Raw genomic sequence first — 21838 nt, forward strand, 5'->3', positions numbered from 1 at the left:
TTCAGATCAGATTTAGGTTTTTCCTTTAAAATGTCTCATTCCTTGCCTGGGAAGGAACTCAGTGTGGTCTGATGTGGTTTCAGCAAACCTGATTTCATTGTGTTTCTGTCTGAGCAAAGGATGTTCCTGCCAGTTTTAATGTGGGCAGTCTATGGATTTGAATATGGATATATGGATTGAAATACATTCCAGGAGAGTTCAGGTACTGTGGGTCAGTATCAGCATTCCCAACACCTGTGAATATAGCAAGTGTGGCCCCAAATTATGCTGCTGGAGCTGAGCAAGTGCCATTTGTCCAGGCTCAGGTAGAGAAAGACTTTGCCAAAATTTATACTGAAATTACTTAAAAATACTTGGGTCAAAAAAAAACCCAAAGAAGCCTTTATGATTGGTGAAGTAGCCTTGGCCATATCTCATTTTAAAAAACACTGATATGTTTTGGTGGCCCCTTCCCTTGGTGTGGCAGGAGGAGTTAGCAGTGGATGCTCCAGGCTCCCTGGACCTCCTGGGATCCTGAGGCCCCTGAGCAAAGACATGTTTTTCTGCTGGGCCTCCTAAACCTTGACTCTGGGATTATGTCTCTAAAACTGGTTTTGATGATTAAATTTATCCCAGTGATGGAGCCAGCACTCCGTGGTGGCTACTGGAATACTGAAGGAAGTTCCTGTCCCAGTGCCAGATCCCTGGTAATTTCTGTCACCATTTTTGGAACGTTTTTATTGTCCTTCAGTGTTTCATGTTCATTCTTGCACAAGAGCAATAGAGACCAAATGTGCCTCCAGCCCACAGCAAGCTGTGAACTGAATAACTGGGAGGAATTATGCCTTTGCTCTACTAGTGGTAGAAGTTTTCAAACCCATTCACTGCTGACGCTGCTTGCCTCCAGTTCTCTGACAATTCAGTTTCTAGTAGAAGTGTCAGTAACTCTGAGTCTCTGTGGGTTGATTCCTGGTGTTCTCTCCTGCCTCTGTGGCTGTAGTTATTTTTCTAGTCTTAATCCAGCTATTGTCAGAGATGGATTTGGAGCAGAATTTGGAGCCACAAATTTGTGGGAATTTGGATCCTCAGCTCCATCTGGGCTGACTGGTGCTCCTGTCACTCCTTGAAATACGACCTCAGAGAAGAGTCACACACCAGATCAGTGTCACCTGGAACCCTCACCCCACAGAGGACTCTCGGTGAAAACAAGCATAACCTGATTCAGAATAAACTTTACCTTAAATATCCCTTGATATCCTTTGGGGAGTTGTGATCCTCCAGAGTACTGGTGACTTCTCAGGCTGTGTATCCTTGCGTAGAGCTCACGGGGTGATGTGGAGCAGTAGGAATCTGCAGTACATGGAGCCTGTTAAAGAAAAGGGCCCAGGTGCTCAGCAGAATTTCCAGATCCCTCTGAGCTGCCTTCCACCTCCCATCCTCCCAGGGTCAGGACTTCTGGACCATCTGGCTCCAGCCTGGGGAGAGCAGCTGGGAGGATTCCATAGATAAGAGAAGGGAAGAATGCTGTTGTGCTCTGCCCAGAGCTGCCAGGTGACAAGTCACAGTAATGTCAGTGCCCAGAATCAGTCCTTAGGACAAGTCCTGCACTGTTCCCTTCCTCTGGCAGTCTGGGGATTTTGGGATTAGTCACTGGCCACTCTCTAATGGCCCTGCAGTGCTGAGTGACCCCAGGCTGACAGCTGGTGCTGAGCTGACCTTGTGCTTTCTGTCCCTTTGTATGTATGTGGTGCTATAAGCCACAAGGCCTGTGCTCTGTGGATTTGTTTTCCCATTCCCTTCCAGCCTGTCCTGTCTGTGCTCCATCAAGGTGTCTCTTCCAGCAGTGAGCAAACTCCTCCTCTCCCTTGGTGTGGTTATGCTTGAGGGCACAGTATCTCTCTTACTTTCCCCAGCATTGTCCCTGCTGAGTCCTGGGGACACTTGCTCTCCCTCTCACCTGTGGCACTCATATCTTGTTCTGTCCCTGTCCTTTCTTCTGGCAGTAGCAGTGCCCAATCCCAGCTCTTCCTTTTGCAGTCCCAGTGTTGCTGCTGGGTTGCTGCTCCCCCTGTCCTGCTGCTAGCACTGCCCCTGTGTCCCCTCAGCAGACCTGCCCAGCGTGTGTGACCTCTCTGCCTCTCTCTTGTCTCTCTGCTCTGGCTCTGTCTGTCCCACGGAAGGAGCGGATGCGTAGGGAGCGGGAGGCAGCCACGCAGCAGCTTGAGGAGGAAGCAGAGGTGAGCAGTGCAGGGGAAGGGCTGGAGAAGCCCAGAAAAGGTATGCAGCTAGACTGGAAGGCTGGAGAAGTCCCCAAAAAGAGTTTGTTTCCCAAAGCTTGTGTTCTCCACTCCCTCCGTGAAGGGGATGTGGCTTTGGGGATTAGAGAAGAGATCAGAACTGAAGATTTAATTATGTAAGGAATTGAGGAAAACGGGCTGGATTAGAAACCCTGGTTTCTCTTTAGGGTTAGAAAGGCACTATGTGGGAAACAAAATGGAACAAAGTTGTACAGTGAGAGTGAGTTAAGGTTGGAAAAAGGAATTTAGAGGAGTTGCAGACTTGCATTCTTACATGTGTCCAGGTCCAGTCATTCCAGGTGCTGTTGGAGCAAACAGGTAGGTGTGGCACATTCTCTGCTCCATCAGGAGGTGGGCATGGCGCAGGAGGAGTGAGTGGAGGGATCTGAGCAGTGGTGGGTGGCCAAGGGTGCACGCTGCCATGTTCTCTGTGGGGTTTCTCAAGCCTGGCTCCTGCCACAAGTTCATGTGGCTGTGTTTTGAACAATTCCAGCTCTTTTTCCAGGCAGTGGGAACTCTGATGAGTTTGGAGATAAGACCTGGGTTATTACTGGGGTGGTTCCCTTTTCACTGCCCTTTCTCATTGATTTAGTTGACTTTGGGCCTGACCTGTTCCTGGTTTTTGTGGCTTTTTCACCCTCTCCAGAATGTCCCCAGCGAACCCCTGCGCCTGGATTACCGGACCCTGGCAGCGCTGCCCAGCAGTGGCCTGCAGAGAGGCAACCGTGCTGTGAGTGGGGGCTGGGGGTCCTGGGGGGCCGTGGAGGGGGGTGAGGGGCTGTGGAGATGTGATTCCCAACAGGGGAGGCCATGGTCCTTCCATGACCTGCCCTCCACCTGTGCCATGGTGTGGGAAATGACAAAGGAAAACTGGGCAGCAGAACTGTGGGGGGCTCAGGCACTGAACCAATAGCTGCAAAATAAAGATGGGAATAAGAGAATGAAGAGAGCAAGAGCCAGGCAGCTTTGCCTTTTGGGAAGGGAAGTGGCAAAGTTTGACAAGCTGCAAAAAGCGGAGTTGGGAACAAGAAAGAGCAGCCTGGTGGGAGAGAAGGGGATGTGTGGTGGGTGAGTGCAGGGATTTGTTGTGGAAGGAAGAGGCTCCAGAGAGCTGCCAAGGAGGGAGAGAAAGATCCTTCCTGACACAGGGATGACAGTGTTGTGTGCACAGCTCGGTTGTAAATACATTGTGGGATGGTGTTTAGGAAAGGGGAGGGATGAGGGTGCTGAAACTGAAATTTTCTACTAAAAATTGAAGAAGTTTAGGGCCAGGTTGGACAGTGCTTGGAGCTATCTGTGCAATGGGAGTGTCTACCCCTGGTGCTCTAGTGGAAATGTCCCTGACCATGGCAGGGGGTGGGACTGGCTGGTCTCAGGGTTCCTTCCACCCCCAGCTGTGCTGAGGTTCTGTTAAAGCCTGCAGAGGTGACATGGCTGTGGTTGTGTGTTGTGGCTGAGCTCTGTAGCTCGTGTATCCTGTTCTGTGTTGTGACTCCTGCCCTGGACATTTCTGTCCTGTGCCCTGCCTGGCAGTCCCTCACTTGCAGTGGCCAAGAGAAATTCCAGATTTCACAAACTTCACAGATTACAGACTTACCTCTCTCCTGTGTTGTTTAAAATCTCACCTCTCCATCTTTTCTCTCTTTTATCTTTCCTGCATCCCATTTGACTGGGTTTCTGCTTGCTCCTTCACACATCCTTAGTCTTCCTCCTTTCCTCCTGTTGCAGCAAGATCTCTCTTTGCTGTCATCATCCCATTCTGCATTCCCATTCTGGTGTTTCAGGATCCTTTTACCCTTTCTGCCTCCATCTCATTCCATGCAGACAAGTCTCCTCTCCTGTTCTCTTTCCTCTGCTGCTCCAGGCCTTTCTTCAGTAACAGCTCTGCTTTGGCTCCAGCTCTGCCTCCTTTTGTTCCCACACTTCCCAGCTTTGGGTTTTTCCCTCTTGCTGGTCACCCAAGAAAGCAGTATCAGGAAAAGGTTTATTTTTAGCAGCTCTGAGAATAACTCAGGAGCTGGAAGAGGGGGAGAGTCAGCCCCAGGCAGCAGCTGGCTCCATGCAGGACAGCTCAATGTTGTCCAGAGCAGAGCAGCTTTGGGGCTGTGCCTGGCAGGGGTGTCAGCCTGGGAACGCCAGGCACGGGAATGTGGGGTTGGGCACACTGGGGTGGTGGGTGCTTCTATAAATGTCCCATTGCAGGGAGGGCTCCAAGGGTCTGGTGCTGGTCCAGCTGTCGCCAGCCCTGTCTTTGCTTTGGTTTGAAAAGTACTTCTGCCTGGATCTGGGGACAGGGAGGTTCAGGTGGTCCTTCAGGAGCTGCCCTGGCCCGTTAGGTGGCCACTGGATGAACTCAATCAGGGTCAGTCCAGCCAGTGGAGGAGCAGGTGGGTCAGTGACAGATGTCTGTCTCTGGACAGCCTCCTCAGATGCCTGGTGCTCTTGCCCTGTTCCCATCATGGTTTTCTCCTTCTTCCTGTCTCCAGGCCAGTTCTCACCACAGGCATTCTCCTCTAAACAGTGACTGGGTGTCTTTCACTCCTGCATTACTGCCTGTACTGCCTTACTGTCTTTTACTCCCTGTGAGAGAACTGCAGGGAGCTGTTTCTGTCCTCCCTGTGCCACACAAGGATCTGTAGGGAGCTGTTCTTGCTGTGGAGCAGGAGGAGGTGCAGGTCTATCTGTCCACTGTGGAACAGGAGGTGTAGGTCTCTCCACTGACCACTGTAGCTGTGGATGGAGTTGGTTGGAGGATTCCCCCAGAACAGCCGCCAGAGAAGGGAGCAGTGGTTGTCTGTCTTGAACCCATCTGTGCTGCTGCATCTGGAACCCTTTGTGAGCAGGATTTAACAAAGGCTGACGAGAGGCCCATTGTCTTTGTCCACTGTTAAAGGCCAAACTGAAAATTCCCACTGGAAGCAGCATGGGGATGCTCTCTGGCCGTGCACCCAGTGCATTGCAGCCTCTGGAGAGAAGCTGTGGCTGCCCCATCCCTGGCAGTGTCTAAGGCCAGGTTGGATGGGACTTGGAGCAGCCTGGTCCAGTGGAAGGTGTCCCTGCCATTGCAGGGGGTGGAACAATATGAACTTTTGGGCTCCTTCCCACCCAAACCATCCTGAGATTCTGTGACTCTGACATTTCCCTTACTGAAGTCAAAGAGCTGCTACAGTCTCTGTCTTCTGCATTGAACAGGAATGTGAGCCAGACCCAGAGGGACTGATCACAGCAAAACATTTAAGTCTAGTTTTGCTTTCTGGGCTGTGAGAAATGGAGAAGACTTGGCACATCTCCATACCAGGTCACCATGATTAGTTAATTAGCAACCTGTACTTTCTGTTCTGAATCTATTTCTCTTCAGTTTCTTGCCATTGATTCCTTTTTTTCACTTGTTCACAGATTTAAGATCGGATTTCTTTCAGTGCCAGCAAGGATGCAGGGTAGCACCTGTCTGTTCTGTCTGCAAGCTGGGAAAGCTCACTGCATTGCCCAAATTTTTGCTTCCCCAAAATAGAAATTGTGGCTTGTCTGACAGGAATCGCCCCGGTGAGGCCGGGGAGCGAAGAATCCCTCACTAGGACATGCTACAGCAGGAGCTGGAGCTTACAGGGAGACACAGACCCAGCCCAGGTTCAGTCAGGCCCAAGAACAAAACAGGGACTGGGGCTGCCCATCAACCATCAGCATGATGGCACTCTGGGGAAAAGGGGTTAAAAAAGTAGGGTTCTTACACTGAAAAACCACACAGCAGAATGTCTCAGGGTAGCACAGGCTTTGCTGGTGAGGAAACACGATATGAGCCAGGGCTCTGCCAACCACAGAGGTTGGGCTGGGGGTTAGGGGAGGGCCTCTGAAATTCCTGAGCCTCCCAGCTGCCATTGTAGTCACCGGCCCACCCCTGAGAGCTATTTTGGTGACCACTGCCATGACACAAGAACTGAAGAATTTGGTCTGAGCAGGAGAGGTCTTTCTTCTCCCTGGAGGCACTCAGATGGAAGCTTTGGTCCTTGCTCTCTGGCTGTCACTGCTCCCCTGAGGAAGGCTCTGGCTGGGGTAACAAACTCTCTTCTGTGGCATTAAGGGGAAGGGTCAGGGCTTTGCTGGGGCTGTGTGCATTGAGCCAGGACAGAGCTGGGGCTGCCTCAGTCCTGTCATCAGCAAGAGCCACCCAAAGGGTCTGTGCTCACTGAGCTCTGCTGTTTGGGATGTGTTGTGAGCAGCGGGGCCCCTAAAGTATGTTCACATGCGCAGGTGTGATGGGAGTGCATGGGTGGGTGGGTGTGACTGTGGCAGCACTGGGGTGACAGCAGAGGCTGGGCCATAGGTGGTGGGGCTCAGTGAACTTGGAGTATCTCCAGAGATGCCTTCCAACCCCAGCAGTGTGGTTCTTTGTGCTGAGGTGAGCGGGGGGAGCATGTGCTTGTACAGGTGTCAGAAGTGGATTTGGCTGAGGAGCAGCTGCAGGAAGCTGTGTGAGTTGGAGGAGTGCAGCCTGGCAGTTCCCTGGTATGTGTGCACAGCAAGGTCCTCTCCCAGGAGTGACACTGAGGGTCACAGACTGGTGGCAGAGTAGGAGAGAGGGTTGGGATGCTGTGTGGGCTTTAGCGCTGGAATTCTCTCCCCTGTCCTTCAGCAGCTACTCTGTATTTTCTCCCTCCTCTTCTTTACTCTGTTCTCCTTATTTCTCTCCCATCCTTCTGTTTCCTCTCAGCCTGTTGAGTGCTCTAAGCCCAGATCCGGCATGGAGGGTGACTGCGCCATGCTGTCCCCACCCACAGCGTGGCACGGCCAGGAAGCGTCCCCAGACCCGGCAGCAGGCACGGCCGGGCCCCCTCAGCTCCCTGTGCCCCCCCAGCAGCACATGAGCGGGGCAGAGCAGCCCCGGGGAGACCAGCAGGACCCCGAGGGGTGTCCCTTGTCCCAGGAGCAGCTGCCAGAGACGCCAGAGTGTTTGATCGACTCGCAGCCCATCCCCTTCAGTGAGAACCCCTTTGTGGTGGCCAACCGCAGGGGTAAGGCCGCGGGCACGGCCAGCCTGGGGGGGCCTCCCCTGGGCTATGGCAGGGGGGGCGTGCTGAAGACCAGCCTGTACTCCAAGGCAAGCAGCTTGTAGTGTATGGCATGCACTGACCACTGCACCCTACTAAACCCCGGCAGCGGGCAGCACGGTGCCCGAGGGCCGGTTCCCCGCCCCGTGTGCCCTCATCCTGTGCCACGGTCCTCAGGGTCACCGTGTCATCCTCCAGTCACTAACACACCCTGGTGATGGGGATGCTGCATTGCTGAGGGACAGGATGGCATCTGTGACCTCCCTGCTGTCACTCAGGGTCTGGCAGCAAGCAGCTGGCAGGACTGCTGGAGATCAGTGCTGGTGCCACACTTCTATCCCTGAGCCTGAGCACAGCCTTTCTCAGGCATCTGGAAAATGCAGCAGATCCACAGCCCAGGAGCCGCTCCTCCCAGGTGGCACCATTCAGTAGATCAAGACTTGGGAATTTCAGGGAAGAACTTTGCTTTCTGTTCTGGGAAATCTGTATTTGGCATTCCTGCTCTTGCACAGGGAACCTGTGGTGGAGCAGGGACTAGACCCAAAGATTCCACCCTCCAGGTGAACACCGCGTTGCTCTCCCCTTTTTCCTTCTTAGGCCTTTTGGGTGGTCTGAAAATCAAAGCAGCCCCACATAAACAGCCCCATACACAGCAGATAAACTGACCAGTCAACAGACCCAATCCTCAGCTGTAGTGATCTTGGAGGTGGTTTACTTCCTTGCTAGGAATATCTCAAGTGTCTAGCCAGGTGAGCTCAGAGCAAGGTATCTGGAATCTGTGCTCCAGTATAAACTTCAGTCATTTCAGGCTTGGTGCATCAAAATACTGACTTGATTCAACTGACCATGTGTGTGGCTGTGGTATTAGTGACTGGGAGCAGTAGGATTGCCTAAATAGTTCCCTAAATCCCAAATGACCTGCCTCTGCCTTACGGCATTCGTCGTGCTGCAATAGGAGTGCAGGTGGTTCCTGGACACTGCTCTCTGTTCAGCTGCTGGGGCAGCTGAGCCCCAGTGCCAGAGGTTGCTCTGGGAGCCAGAAGAGAGCCCTGTCTCCCTGCAGCCAGGAATGGCTTTCTTTGCTCAGTGCCAGAGATTGCATTGGGAGCCAGGAGCTCCCTGTAGCCAGGAATGGTTTTCTTTGCTCAGTGTCTATGCACAGGAGGTTGCCTGGAGCTTGACCCTGCCTGTGAGTGCTGTGGGAGTCAGGGAAGAGCATTCCTGGAACGTGCAGATGCTGTAACCTGATCCAGCTGGCCTCGCAGGGCACTGGGATGTGATCTGCTGGGATGTGATCGAAGTGTCTAACGTCATTCCCTGGTTGTTTCTGGTGCTTTTTGGCATGTGTCAGCTGCTGTTGGGCCCTGCTAGCCTTGCTCCCTGGATGCGCAGGGTGTCCCAGCCCCTGGGCTGTACAGACCTCCTCCAGCTGTAGAGTAACACTCGAGCTTTGTCTTCAGCTTTGTCTTCTCTCTTTCAGGCTCCTGTGGGCGAGTCTGGGACAGGAAATTCCAGGCGTGAATCCCCCTATTCTCCCAGTAATCTGCAGGTGAGACTGCCCCCAGGACAGGTGATATGGGAAAGGCAGGGAGGCACTTCCAGGGGTAAAGGACAGAGGGAGCTGAGGGCAATTTCCATCCTGGAGTGACCCTGTCAGGGTGGAGGGGATCCATCACAGAAGGCAGCCAGAGAACAAGCAAACAGCTCCCTCCTTCAGAATGTCCTGGAGAGCCAGAAGGGTAATTAGCTGGTCAAAAATGAGCTCTGAGGGGCAGCTTAATTGCAGGGTGATGAGAAGGGGCTGCAACGTATAGTTGTGAGTTTTTTTGGAATGGTCTTTTTGAACCAGTGCCTTGTACAGAGATTCTTTAATTCTGGCAACTGATATGTGGTAAGAAATGGAGGAGTCAGGATTTGGGTCTCTAAAGCAGGGCTGCCCAGGCTTGCAGAGGGTGCCTGGTTCTTTTTGTGAGCCTGGAGGTGACCCAGAGCTGCTGGGCAGGAGGTGGAAGGATCCTGCTGCAGCCAGTTCTGGGTGACCCTGCCCTCAGAGAGTGATTTGCTGCAGATCCTTGCTAGAGGCTTTCCCTCTGCATTGGGAAGTGTATTTGTTTTTGTAATTTCTGATTATTTTTTCTTTATAAACATTACCTCTTATCCCTTGACATTCATATTCCTTATTTCTCTCTGAACTTTGCAATATCTGAGCCTTTGATCTCCCTGTCCATCCCATGGCAGGAGGTGTCACAGCTCAGTTGAGCCTTTTGAGGTTAAATAAACTTAAAAGAGATTTTTAAATTTTCCCTTTACAATCATTGCCCATTACTGGGTTTTATACTGGGGGCTGGAATGAATTGCCAGTTGTTCTTTGTTCTGTGTCCTTGGTCATTTGGGGTCTGTTGGTTCCTTTTGGAGTCCAGCTGTTCTCCAGCTGCTCTCCCCACAGCTCTGGCACTTCCCTGCTCTTCAGTGACCCATTTCAGCTCTTGGAGCTGGACAGGAGCTCTGGAGGTGAACAATCACTGGGGGTGAGGTGGCTGCTGCGACAGACTGAAGAGCAGGGTCAGGCCCTGCAGGAAGCAGTAGGAGCAGCACTTCAGTACAGCCTCTGTTCCTTCTCAGCCTGTCCCACATCTCCCTCAGTTTTGGATCATTTACAATTGAGTGCTCATCAGGAACCTAGCACAATTAGAAGACAGTCTATTGCTGAGCTATTCCAATGCACTTGGTTCCAGCTGTGTTTCCCTATTTACATTTCTAACAGCAGCTGTGTTATTTGTAAGTTTTCCTTTTAGCACAAGTGCCAATTTTCTTTATTTCTTTGAGATCAGTTTTCACAGAATCCCAGGATGGTTTGGGTGGGAAGGGACCTTCAAGACAATTTTATTCCAGCCCCCTGCCATGGGCAGGGGCACTTTCCACTGTCCCAGGGTGCTCCAAGCCCTGTCCAGCCTGGCCTTGGACACTTGCAGGGATGGGGCAGCCACAGCTTCTCTGGGCAACCTGTGTCAGTGCCTCCCCACTCTTGAAGGAAAACATTTCTTCCCAAAATCTCATCTAACCCTACCTCTGGCCATGGGAAGCCATTCCCCCCTGTCCTGTCCCTCCAGGCTCTTGTCCAAGGTCCCTCCCCAGCTCTCTTGGAGCCCTTTAAGGCAGTAAAATGGGCTCTAAGGTCTCCCTGCAGGTTTCTCTTCTCCAGGCTGAGCAGTCCCACATCTTTCCTGTTCTAGGGATTCAGGAGTCTTGACTTTCAGGTTGTTGCTCCAGAGCAGAAGTTCTGAGGAATTTTGTCTCTTACTCTCTGGCTCCATCTATTTTTTAATGTTTGTTCTTTTGTTTCAACATCTTGTAGTCCAGGCAGAACGGATTGGCTTATTTCAGAGACTTCCTTGAGGGAAATGGAATCCTTTGTCCTGAGTGGGCGTTGTGGGGGTTGTGCCTGGCCTGGAGCCATGCCCAGGGGTGGGGGAGGCAGGAGGTGCCTGTGGTGGGTCTGTGTGTGCTAGGCAGGGCAGGGGGCTCCCCCGTGCTGGGGACCCACCAGCTGCGGCCACTGCAGCCTCTCTGCTCCTCTCCCGTGGAAAACCCAGTCTCTCCATTTTCTCTCCCGTTCTCTCCCCTGCTGATGCCCGTCCCTACAGGTGCCCGCAGCCCCCCGGGCCCCTCACCTGGCCGGCAGGGAGACGCGCTTTGTAAGTGCTGCTGGTGTGCGGTGTGCGCTCTGCCCGCTGCTCCTCCTGCTGCCCGCTGCTCTGCGCTGGCCCCACGGGTGCCTGGCATCCCCACGGGGGCCTGGCATCCCCATGGCATCCCCACGGGTGCCTGGCATCCCCACGGGGGCCTGGCACCCCCGTGGCATCCCCACGGGGACCTGGCATCCCCACGGGAGCTCAGGATCCCCACGGAGGGTCTGGCATCCTCACGGGATCCCCATGGTGGCCTGGCATCCCCATGGCATCCCCATGGGGGCCTGGCATCCCCATGGGGACCTGGCATCCCCACAGGATCCACACGAGGGACCTGGCATCCCCACAGGGGCCCAGCATCCTCATGGGAGCTTGGCATCCCCACGGGATCCTCACGGGAGCTTGGCATCCCCATGGGATCCTCACGGGAGCTTGGCATCCACACAGGTGCCTGGCATCCCCTCGGGGGCCTGGCATCCCCTGGGGCTCTCCCGAGGGAGCAGCACCCCGGTGGCACCCAAGGCACGAGGGGCTGCTCCCTGCCAGCTGTTGCTGTGGTGACACCCATGAGTGCTTGGGGAGGAGCTGCAGGGGACAGCTTTGCTCGGGCTGGGGCAAATGTGGAGGGTGGGGAGGTGCCCAAGGAATGTGCCACGAGCCAGAGCAGGGGATACGCCCAGGGAATGTGCCCAGGGACCAGGGTCTGGGGATGTTAGCAGGAGACAGGAGTAGGGACTGTGACTGTGGGCCAGGACCTGGAGATGTGCCCAGGGACCAGGAGCAGGGGCTGTGCCCACGGGCCAGGACTGTGCCAGAGTTGGGGTCAGAGTTTGGAGACGGGCAGAGGGTTGTGAGGGCCTCCTCACACAGCACAGGGGCTGGGAGAGGCTCATGCAGGTGGGCTCTGGCCTCTCCTCCCTTGAAGAGGCAGGTCCTGGGGGGTAGGGGTTCTGTGGGACCTGGAGCTCCCCACACAGGGTGGGAAGTGGGGCAGGGGGGAAACTAAAGGCTTTCAGACTCCAGATTTACCCCTGTATTTCTGTTTGCAGGCTTCCATTAATTTCATTACATCGCAGGATGACAGTAAATCAGTGAGTACAGCTGCCATGAGACCTGACTGTGGTGTCCCTGTGCATCCCCAGCACATGGAGCTTGTTTCTTCCCCCTGTTGGCTCCTATTCTATCTCCTCCAGTCCTCCAATATGCCTCAAGTTTGTACAAATGCATCAGGTCTTAAATATGGTCCATCTGAAAACCCAGCCTGTTTTTGCAGCTTTTATTCCTGTTTCCCCTCGCAGCTTCCCCTCCTGCAGGTTTTGCTGACTTACCCAGTTCCTGCTGCCACTCTCTCTAGTTGCAGGTGCTTTGTTCACTTTCACACAACATCCAGCAGTGATGGTGACATCTAGGAGAAGTTTTAGCCTCTTGCCTCTGCTGCAGTAACTGCATTTCTTGTCAGACTCAATCTGGTTCACTTCCATCCACAGTTTCTGCCAATTCCCATTCCAGGCTGATGTTTCCCTCCTTCCATCCCTGGTGCTCACATTTTCCGAGCTTGGTCACTCCTACCATACCCTGCAAACCCTTGTAGCTGCTGCTGATACGGCAGGTGCTTCCTTTAGTCCTGGCCTTATCTGCAGTCCACTGGTCCTGTGTAACCCTTCCTTGGCTGAGTCGCTTCTGGTGTTGGCTCCAAGAGCTCTCCCTGCCAGTCCTGCAGCTGGAGCAGGCAGCACAGCTGAGGAGAGAAGTGGGGGTGCACGGATTTGCATGGATTTGTTTATTCAGCTGCATGGCAGACACCTCACTGCCCTAACTGCTCATTTCTCTTCTCTTTCTCCCTGCCCCTTGTCCTGCTCTGCCTTCCTCACTGTCCTGGGCACTGGCACGAGCAGACCAAGCCTGGCGTCATTCAGCCTCTCTCCCGCGTGCGACCAAGCGCTGCTGTGGCACACAGGGCCGAGGAGGGGGACAGCCCCAACCCCTTCCAGCAGCCCCAGCCCTGCTTCAGGACCCACAGCTCTGTAAGTGGCCAGGTTTCCCTCCCCAAAGCCCTGTGTCTGCCCCAGGTGGCTGCAGTGCCATGTTGTGGGGCAGGAGCCCTCCCAGAGCTCACTCTGGTTTGGGGACCACGTGCCTGGGCTGAGGCTGCTGCTGTCCATGCACCAGTCTGGGCTCCCCAAGAGGGATCCATACTCCTCACAAGCATGGCCAGGTCACTGCATCCCTCTTACTTCTCTGGGCCTCCTCAGCTGCCCCACTTCTCCATGGCCCTGTCCCAGGAGGCAGCACTGCTGAAGCTTTTGTGGCCAAAATCCCCAGAGCAGATACAGGTTTAGAGCCATATTTGTGAGATGTTGAGTTCTGTGGAGACATAAATGTTACAGAACCTGGGTTTATGTCTGGCACCTTGGAGCAAAAGCTGATACCATCCTGCTGATGGGTTTTATGGTTTGCAAATGATTTGTTTTGAAAGGTTTGTTTTCCTGGGACTGTTTGTTGATAGGAGAGAAAAATTCAGGTGTTTTGGTCTTTGTCATGATGGAAGACCTGTGTCCCTTCAAATTAAAAGTGGAAGGAATAGTGGAAGATGTCCCTGCCCATGACAGGGGAGAGGGACTGGATGGGCTTTCAGTCCCTTCCCACACAAACCATGCTGGCTGAGGTTCCATGAATCCAGCCCTTCTCTCCCTGCTGGAGCTGGTACAGTGTGATACCAAAGCAGAGACCTGATTTGCAGCAAACAGCTGTACAGAGTCCATGGCACCTGTGCACAGGTCACATTTCACAGACTCTTCTGGTCTCACTGTGCTGTCCTTTAGCCCATGCAGAAGCATTGAAGGAATGTTCCTTTTGTTTATGGAGTAAATAAGTTACTTTTAGTTTCTTTAAAAAGGAAAAAAGCTTAGAAGTTTTTCTCTTTAATTTGGTTAAAAGACACTTTATAGGACTTTTAAGACTTCACTTTAAACTTAAGGATAGTTAATTGGACAGAAGCTAAAACGTTTTGCATAAGTAATTTACTATAAAAAGAAGAGAACAAAAGAAGTAATGGCTTTTGTGAAGTGTTTTAGTGGGGGCAAAAACCTCTTGCCCTAACTCGGTTTTACTCTGTAAAGAGCTTTTTTATTTTGGCTTTTAATAAAACTTCTTTGTTTCCAAAACTGTCACAAGAGCCATCCTGCTACTTTTATGCCACCCGAGGTAGCTGAGCTATCAAGGGTATAATGTTTGTCTATGAGAGCCTCTAAGACCAAGCTCGAATAGATAAAACAGAGCATCATCAAACAGCATTGTTTAGCCCCAGTCCAGGACCAAGGAAAACCAGAAGGCACTGGTTTAGTGCAGCCGGAGGGTTGGAGGCATGAGCAGCTAAAGGGGATTTACTTTCCAGGAAAAGGAAGGCTGTGGTGCCATTGCCCCCCACCCCTTCCATTTCTGTGGTGCTTTGAGCAGGTCACCCCAGTGCTGCAGGAGGGGTCACAGGGAAGGTGGGTGAGGAAGGGACCAGCAAAGACAGTGACCAGCAGTAGAAAGGTCCCTTCAGACCCCAGCAGATGTTTCCCAGTAAGTGTAATTCTGCAAAAGGATAATTTGAGATCAAAGGCAGATCTCCACATCTCAGATCCTGGAATCGCAGGGTGCTTTGGGTTGAGAGGGACCTTAAAGACAGGGACACCTTCCACTAGAGGGACTCTTGTTCAGCCGTAAATAGAAGTCAATGTGTAGCTGTCCTGTTCTAGCCCAAAAAACCCTGATTCAGGTTGGCACTTGCTGGTTGAATTGGGTGGAAATCCTCAAGGGCTGGGACAGCAGTGTGCCCTTGGCCAGAGGGTCTGTCACAATGTTCCCATCAGGTCACTGAAGATCTGTGCCACCAAAAGTGCCATTCCCTCAGCACCCATGGAACAGAATGGGCTGTGACCCTCATGCTGCTGTGTACAGTGTCTGTGCAGTGCTCTGCTCCTGGTGGTCCTGCCCAGGGCTCAGCAGCAGCCTTTCCTTACGTGCTCCCTGACCTATTCCTTTCACATCCCACTCACCAGGCTCTGCAGGCCAAGCGTTGGGCTGTGTGTGCTTTTCCACCCCACCTGTGCTCATCTTTGCCTCCTGTGTGTCCCTGCAGCCAAAGCCATCACCGCCGTCACCACCCTCCCCTGACGAGGTGCCCATCAACGTCAAGCAGGCCTACAAGACCTTTGCAGCAGTGCCCCTGTCCCAGCCCCTGCTGGGGACACAGGTAACCACTGCTGGTGGCACCAGCACGGGGCTGAGCAGGCCAGAAGGGATGTGTGTGCTCCAGAGACAGCTGCTGTACAGGAGGGACACGGTGGGATCCTGGGAGTCCTGTGGGAGTGTTCGTGGTGCAGATGTTCATCCTGCAGGGTCCTGTCTGTGTCAGGTCCTGTGAGTCCTGTGGGAGTGTTCATGGTGTACATGTTCATCCTGGCAGGGTCCTGTCTGTGTCAGGTCCCCTTGGAGTGTGTTGGTGGTGCAGATGTTCATCCTGGCAGGGTCCTGTCTGTGTCAGGTCCTCTTGGAGTGTGTTGGTGGTGCAGATATTCATCCTGGCAGCATCCTGAGTGTGTCAGGTCCTCTTGGAGTGTGTTCATGGTGTACATGTTCATCCTGCAGGGTCCTGTCTGTGTCAGGTCCTCTTGGAGAGCGTTCATGGTGCAGGTATTCATCCTGGCAGGGTCCTGAGTGTGTCAGGTCCTGTTGGAGTGTGTTGGTGGTGCAGATGTTCATCCTGGCAGGGTCCTGTCTGTGTCAGGTCCTGGAAGCTCATGGAGTCTCACACATTGTCGTTCTCCCTGGACATTGGGATACTGATGTACAACCATGCAAAGGAACTCTGAAATTCCAGACTCCAGGGCCCAGCTAAACCTGTGCTGACATATTTTTGAATAGATTTTGGTCTTCATTGTGACTCCTCATTTCCCCTGCCATCTAGATGAATCCTGGAACAGTCCAGGCTAGCTGAAGCCTTGGAGGTCATTGCCTCAGTTCCCCCTGCAAAACAGGGCAGCCTTGGCTGTTAGAATCTGAGAATCCTGGAACATCCTGAGTTGGAAGGGACCCACAAGGATCATCAGGTCCAGCTCAGGACACACCCAAGAATCCCACCATGGACCTAAGAGCATTGGTCAACCATCTCCAGAGCAGTAGGAGGTTGCTCAGGCAGATCCACTTAAGTTCTGAATTCTGAGTTTGTTTTTGGAGTGTATTTGGATAAAGCCAGAGATCATCTCCTTGCTCTCTCTTTGTGGGTCATTTCAAGTTTATCTTATTGTAAAACTTCCTTCTTTTCCATAACTGGTTTGCAGTTCTCAGTTTACCCCTATGGTTCCTGGTTAACAGACAGATTTTTGTGGATCAGTTTCCTCCCCCTGTAGTTCTCTTCATCCAATATTCTGTTATGCGTTGCAGTAAATACAGATTTCATTCTTTCTGATGGCATCTTTGCTTCTTCAGAGTAAATTTTGGGTGGTTTTGTCTTTGCTGTAAACAAAGTGTGAATGGGCTCCTGCCAGCTCCTGTGAACCCCCTCCAGCCCTGGCTCAGCCCCTGCTCCTGGTTGCTGCGTGTTTCCCACATCTTTCAGTTTCTGCCCTTTCTGAAGTTGTCACACCTGGTTCTGTTTAACCCTCATTCCTGACGATTGGTAAACCTTGTTAAATCTGTGTGAATTCTGAGACAGTCTGGGGACCTCTGTCAGCTCCTCTGGCCTTGGGGCACATGGCTGGAATCTCTCCTTTTAGAATATGCTTTTTTCTCTCTGTTCTTAGGAATTGTCTGGGCAGAGCAGCACAGAAAACACCAAACTGGCCTCGGAGGTGAGTTCTGGGACTGGAAGAAAGATGGGAGTCAGGAGGTGTGGATGGGGAGAGGGGGTTCTGGTGTGGGAGGGCTGGGGAGGAGGGCATGGGGCAGAGCTGGCAGAGCACGGGTTGGGGTGGCATGGGGAGGGTGCCCATGGCCCATGGGCAGTGCTGTGGCTGGGTGGCCCGTGTAGGTGGCCCGTGGGCAGCAGTGTGGGTGGCTGTGTGTGGTTAGGTGTGGCTGTGTGGGTGGCAGTGTGACTAGGTGGCCCGTGATGTGGCTAGGTGGCCCATGGGCAGCGGTGTGGCTCTTGCAGGTGGCCGCACACAGCCCTGGGGGACAGCACAGCCCTGAGCAAAGGTCCTTCCGTGAAAGGCAGAAGTATTTTGAGATTGAGGTGAAGCAGCAGCACCTGGACAAGCCTCCCAAGCGTGTGTCCTTGGTGGGGGAGGATGACCTGAAGAAAATGAAAGAGGAGGAGGGTATGTAGGAACACGTGCAGAGCTTTGTCCTGTTGACTCATTTCCCACAGAAATGCAGCACTTCCAGAAGCCCATGGGTGGTTATTTTAAGGCCTGGGGATAATTTGAAGTAAGTGAATGCTGAAGAATTCTGTGGATGCTGCAGTGATACTTTCTGGGTTGGTGGAAGTGCTGTAGTTTCAAGTGTCCTGTATTATGGAATCACAGAATGGTTTGGGTTGGAGGGACTTTTAACCCACTCAGTGCCACCCCTGCCATGGGCAAGGACACCTTACCTTAGACCAGTGGCTCCAAGCCCCATTCAGTCTGGCCTGGAACACTTCCAAGGATGGGGCAGCCACAGCTGCTCTGGGCAACCCGTGCCACCACCCTCCTTGGGCAGGGTTCCTTCCCAAATCCCACCCATCCCTGCCCTCTGGCAGGGGGAAGCCATCCCCACTGTGTGGTCACTCCAGGTGGTGTCCACAGCCCCTCTCCAGGTCTCTTGGAGCCCCTCTGGGTGCTGCAGGGCTGCAGTGAGTTCTTCCTGCAGCCTCCTCTTCTCCAAGCTGAGCAGTTCAGCTCTCACAGAGCTCTCTCTCCAGAGCAGAGGGGTTCAGCCCCCAGAGCATCCCGGTGTCCCTGCTCTGGGCTCCCTCCAGCAGCTCCGTGCCTGCAGCTGGCAAACACTTGAGTGACCTCCTAAAGCCACTGCAGACAGTGGGTCAGTGCCAGCTGCCAGGTGAGTGGCACCCTCACGCAGGACTGGCAGCAGAGCTCAGACCTCTCAGAGCTCACGGTGCTGTGTTAGGGTTGCACTAGGAGCTATATTGCTGCTCTCCTTTTTGTGGTAATTTGCTCTTGCTTGAGAGTTCACAGAATTCACAGAATGACTAGGTTGGAAGAGACCTTAAAGATCACCGAGTCCAACCCACAGTTGCTTTAGGAGATGATAAGGAACAATGTGAAGTGGAAAAAAGCATTTTTACTGAGCTCTCCAGCCACTCTCCAAATCCTACCTAGACCTGGCATTTGCTCTGGTTCAGTTTCATGCCATTAATGGTTGCAGTGTTCCAGCCTGTCTGGACCCTCCTGTAAGGTTTCATGGCCCTTGAGAGAGTCACCAGCACCTCCCAGTTTGGCATCAGCAGCAGAGTGTTACTCGGGAGCATTCAGCTCCTGCAGCCAGATAAAATTATTAATAAAAATCTTGCCTAGATTTTCCTGAGGCCTGAGGAACACCCCTGGGCACTGGTAACCTGCAGGATACCTGCCCAGAGAGCTGCCTGCTCCTGTCTCCTCTGTCCCTGTGTGTTCAGCAGCAGAACTGTCCCCAGGGCTACTACCACATGTGGGGCACAACAGCAGCACCCAGGCCTTGGCTCCTTCAGGAGCCCACTGGGGAGATAGACTCTCAGGGTTCTTCCCTCTGGGAAAAGGGCAAGAGAGACTGTGCCCAATTTCCAGTTTGGGCATGAGGACACTGGGAAATCTACTGGAAATCTGCACACTGGGTGTCCAGGGATGGAAGTCTGATGGATGAGGAAGGAGGGACTGAGGAAACGATGCAGAGTTGGTTTTATCTGAAGCACTGGTGGAAGTGTGGAGGAACAGGGGTTTTCATGGAGAGGGACTAGACTGAAACTAGCCCAGACTTGCAGGGATGAGAAGCATAAGGACCTGCCCAGAGGTCCCATCTGGGGGGTTCAGTGTCAGGACCTGCCCAGAGATCCCATCCTGGGGGTTTCACTGTCAGGACCTGCCCAGAGGTCCCACCTGCGATCCAGCCAGTAGTCTCAGCTGGCTCCTGTCTCCCTGGCAGCCCGCAAGCTGCAGCAGCAGCGAGCCCTTCTGCTGGAGGAGGAAGCTGAGGAGGATGAGGAGAGGCAGGTGCCTGAGGCCATGCAGTCCAGCGTCATCATCGAGGGCGTGGAGTACAAGGTGGAGAGGCTGAATGGAAGGAGCAGCCTGTCTCCAGCAGCTCGGTAAGACAGCACCCTGGGCAGGCAGCCCTGTTCACCCACAGGCCAGAGCTGTCCCAGGAGTTCTCAGGGGAGATGGCTGGGCGAGATTTCTTCCCCAGCAGAGAAAAGGCCAAGTTCTGCACCTCACTCTTTTCAGGGAGCAGCTCCTTTGGTTGTGCCCCAGGTGTTAGAGAGAGGTTGATTTTTAGAGACAGATGCTTCCAGATAAGCTGAATGATAAAGTGATGCTAAAACAGGTTTAGTGGTTTTTTAGGCCTTTGTTTCCCAGTTCTCTGGGACTTGGCCTCCAGGTTACCATGATGTTTTTTTTCTAATTCTTTGGCATAGAACAGAGGAATGAGAAAAGGGTTCTCAAAGGCTCCAGGTAAATCTGGAATGCACTGGAGTAAAGCTGAAGCTGTCCTTACCTGCCTTTGAAGTCTTTGGGACAGTCTCCTCTCCACACTTTTCAGCCGCAGTGGCAAAACACACCCTGGCACATGCAATCTCATTTCTTTCTGTTGTTTCTGCCCAGTCTCAGTGGAGGAGCTTCTCTCATAACAATGCCCTGAGACTTCCCCTGCCCCTCCAGAGCTGAGGCAGCTCCAAGGAAGAAAGCAGTCATACCCAGCTCCCTGGTTCTCTGGGAAGTCCCACAGGTCCCTCCTTTTCTCATCCTGAAACATGGGATGCTGAAGAGCAGGAGGGCTGGATCCATCAGATGACTTTCAGTTGCTTATTATTTATGCTTGAATTCAGGGGAGGCAGTGGAAAAGACTGAAGTTGTGTGTCTTGAAATAATCTTTCTCATGCTGTAGGAGAAACTGAAATTTAATTAAAATAAACTTCAGCAGTAAAAATCAGAGCTGAGTGTCACTATAAACTGAACAGCCCCAGCTCTCCCAGCAAGGTTCCAGTCTTCAGAGCAGCTCCATAGCCCATCTTGTGGAAGAACTTTTAATAATCAAATTAATCTGTTAAAGAATCAGGTGACAAGTGTTTCCAAAGTGAATCTTTCTTGGGCTCCTCTATTTGAAATCCTTTTGTGGCACATCTAACAAAGCCAAGTGCGAGGTCCTGGTTCCTGGCACTGAAGGGTAAGATGCAGAGTAAAAGAAAGCCCAACAAATATTTTTATTAGAAAAACTGAGGAAAAACTTGTGTGTGTGTGCATGTTAGTGGCTGGCTGACCTCCAGCTGCAGGAAATGAGCTGATATTTGTGTGGATGTTCAGGAGTGTTCAGAGTAGTGGTCACGGTGGGCTGTGACTTGACCCTGGGGCAGTTGTTGCCTTCTGAGGGTGGACCTGTGCCACCCTTTGCTGGGTGTGCAGCCTGTGGTGCTGCAGCTCACAGGGGTTTTTCTCCAGGCCCTTGGAGCTCAGTGAGAACAACAGCTCACAGAGGAATTCCCTGGAGGAGGGGATCAAGCCTGAGCACAGAACCAACTCCATGTCGGGGTGAGTGGGGCAGCTGGGGCAGGGGCTGGAGAGTCCCTCCCTTTTCAGCAGCCAGGGGCTGCAAAGGAAGGATTTGGGGGAGGGAAAGGGAACTCACCAGAACCAACTTCATAGAACCCAGATGGGTTGGGTTGGAGGGACCTTCAGGACCCTCTGGTTTCAACCCCCTGCACTTTGGGGGTTGCTCCAAGGATAGTCCAAGCCCCGTTGAGCCAAAAACTCCCTACAAGGAGCTTTCCTGTGTCCTTCCTTGTCCACAGCAGCCTGTGCCAGCAGCACCGGGCAGGGGAGCAGAGCTGCCACTGCCTGGCAGGTGAGCTCTGGAGGCCCCACAGCCTCCCTGTCACCTTCTCTCGGCAGGCTGAGCCCGGCGGACCCCGGCGCTCCCGTGCGCACAGCCAAGGCCGAGCGGCGGCACCAGGAGCGGCTGCGGATGCAGAGCCCCGAGCTGCTGGGCGGGCAGGACAAGGAGCTGTCCCCGGCAGAACGCCGGGCCCTGGAGGCCGAGAAACGCGCCATGTGGAGGGCAGCACGGTGAGCCAGAGCGGCACTGCCCCTTGTGGGACAGAGCAGGGTGGTCCTGCTCGGCTGGGAGTCAAAGGGAGTAAAACCAGGGAACAGGGATCCTGTCATACAGCAAAGGAGTAAAACCAGGGAGCAGGGATCCTGTCACAGAGCAAAGGAGTAAAACCAGGGAACGGGGATCCTGTAACAGAGCAGGGCAGCTCCTGCACAGCTGGGACCCAAAACCAGGGAATGGAGGATCCTGTCACACAGCCAGGCAGCTCCTGCATGGCTGGAACCCAAAGGGAGTAAAACCAGGGAATAGGGGACCCTCTCAAGGGCAGATGTTGAGGGAGGCTGTGCAGGATCTGTCCAAGCAGTGCCAAGCACTGGTCTGCCTGAGCCTGTCCCCTCTGTCAGCACAGGGCAGGGGCAGGGTTCCACATTCCCCCAGTGCCTGCTCAGCCCTGGACACGGGGAGCTCACCATGAACACGAGCCCAACTGAGTGTTGTGGTAGCTGTGTCCTTCCCTCAGCACCCCATTCCCACCCTATTTGTAACCCTTCTGAAATGGTGTAACTGAAACTGCAAGGTCACATGTCCAAAAGGAACAATG

The 21838-nt window shown here is 53.3% G+C and overlaps 1 protein-coding gene across 20 annotated transcripts in view; it reads left to right on the plus strand.

The window, feature by feature from the left end:
• Positions 1-31: 31 nt before the first annotated feature.
• Positions 32-21838, plus strand: part of LOC146768529 (protein scribble homolog) — a 36238-nt gene continuing 14431 nt past the window's right edge. For 2 of the 20 annotated variants that reach the window (XM_085572804.1, XM_085572808.1), the window contains exons 1-13: positions 33-2216; positions 2923-3006; positions 6985-7371; positions 8802-8870; positions 10966-11016; positions 12060-12101; positions 12906-13034; positions 15137-15250; positions 16800-16847; positions 17150-17315; positions 19117-19279; positions 20628-20717; positions 21078-21251. In XM_085572804.1, coding sequence (XP_085428930.1) covers positions 2166-2216; positions 2923-3006; positions 6985-7371; positions 8802-8870; positions 10966-11016; positions 12060-12101; positions 12906-13034; positions 15137-15250; positions 16800-16847; positions 17150-17315; positions 19117-19279; positions 20628-20717; positions 21078-21251 — 1568 coding nt within the window. In that variant the 5' untranslated portion in view covers positions 33-2165. Of the gene's footprint in view, positions 2217-2922; positions 3007-3054; positions 6327-6984; positions 7372-8801; positions 8871-10965; positions 11017-12059; positions 12102-12905; positions 13035-15136; positions 15251-16799; positions 16848-17149; positions 17316-19116; positions 19280-20627; positions 20718-21077; positions 21252-21838 lie in introns of those variants that run through there. The other 18 variants (XM_085572807.1, XM_085572818.1, XM_085572799.1 and 15 more) reach the window with 17 other exon arrangements.

The sequence above is a fragment of the Lonchura striata genome, chromosome 2 (genome assembly GCF_050655825.1).
Source record: "Lonchura striata isolate lonStrDom1 chromosome 2, ASM5065582v1, whole genome shotgun sequence".
Taxonomy (NCBI): Eukaryota; Metazoa; Chordata; class Aves; order Passeriformes; family Estrildidae; genus Lonchura; species Lonchura striata.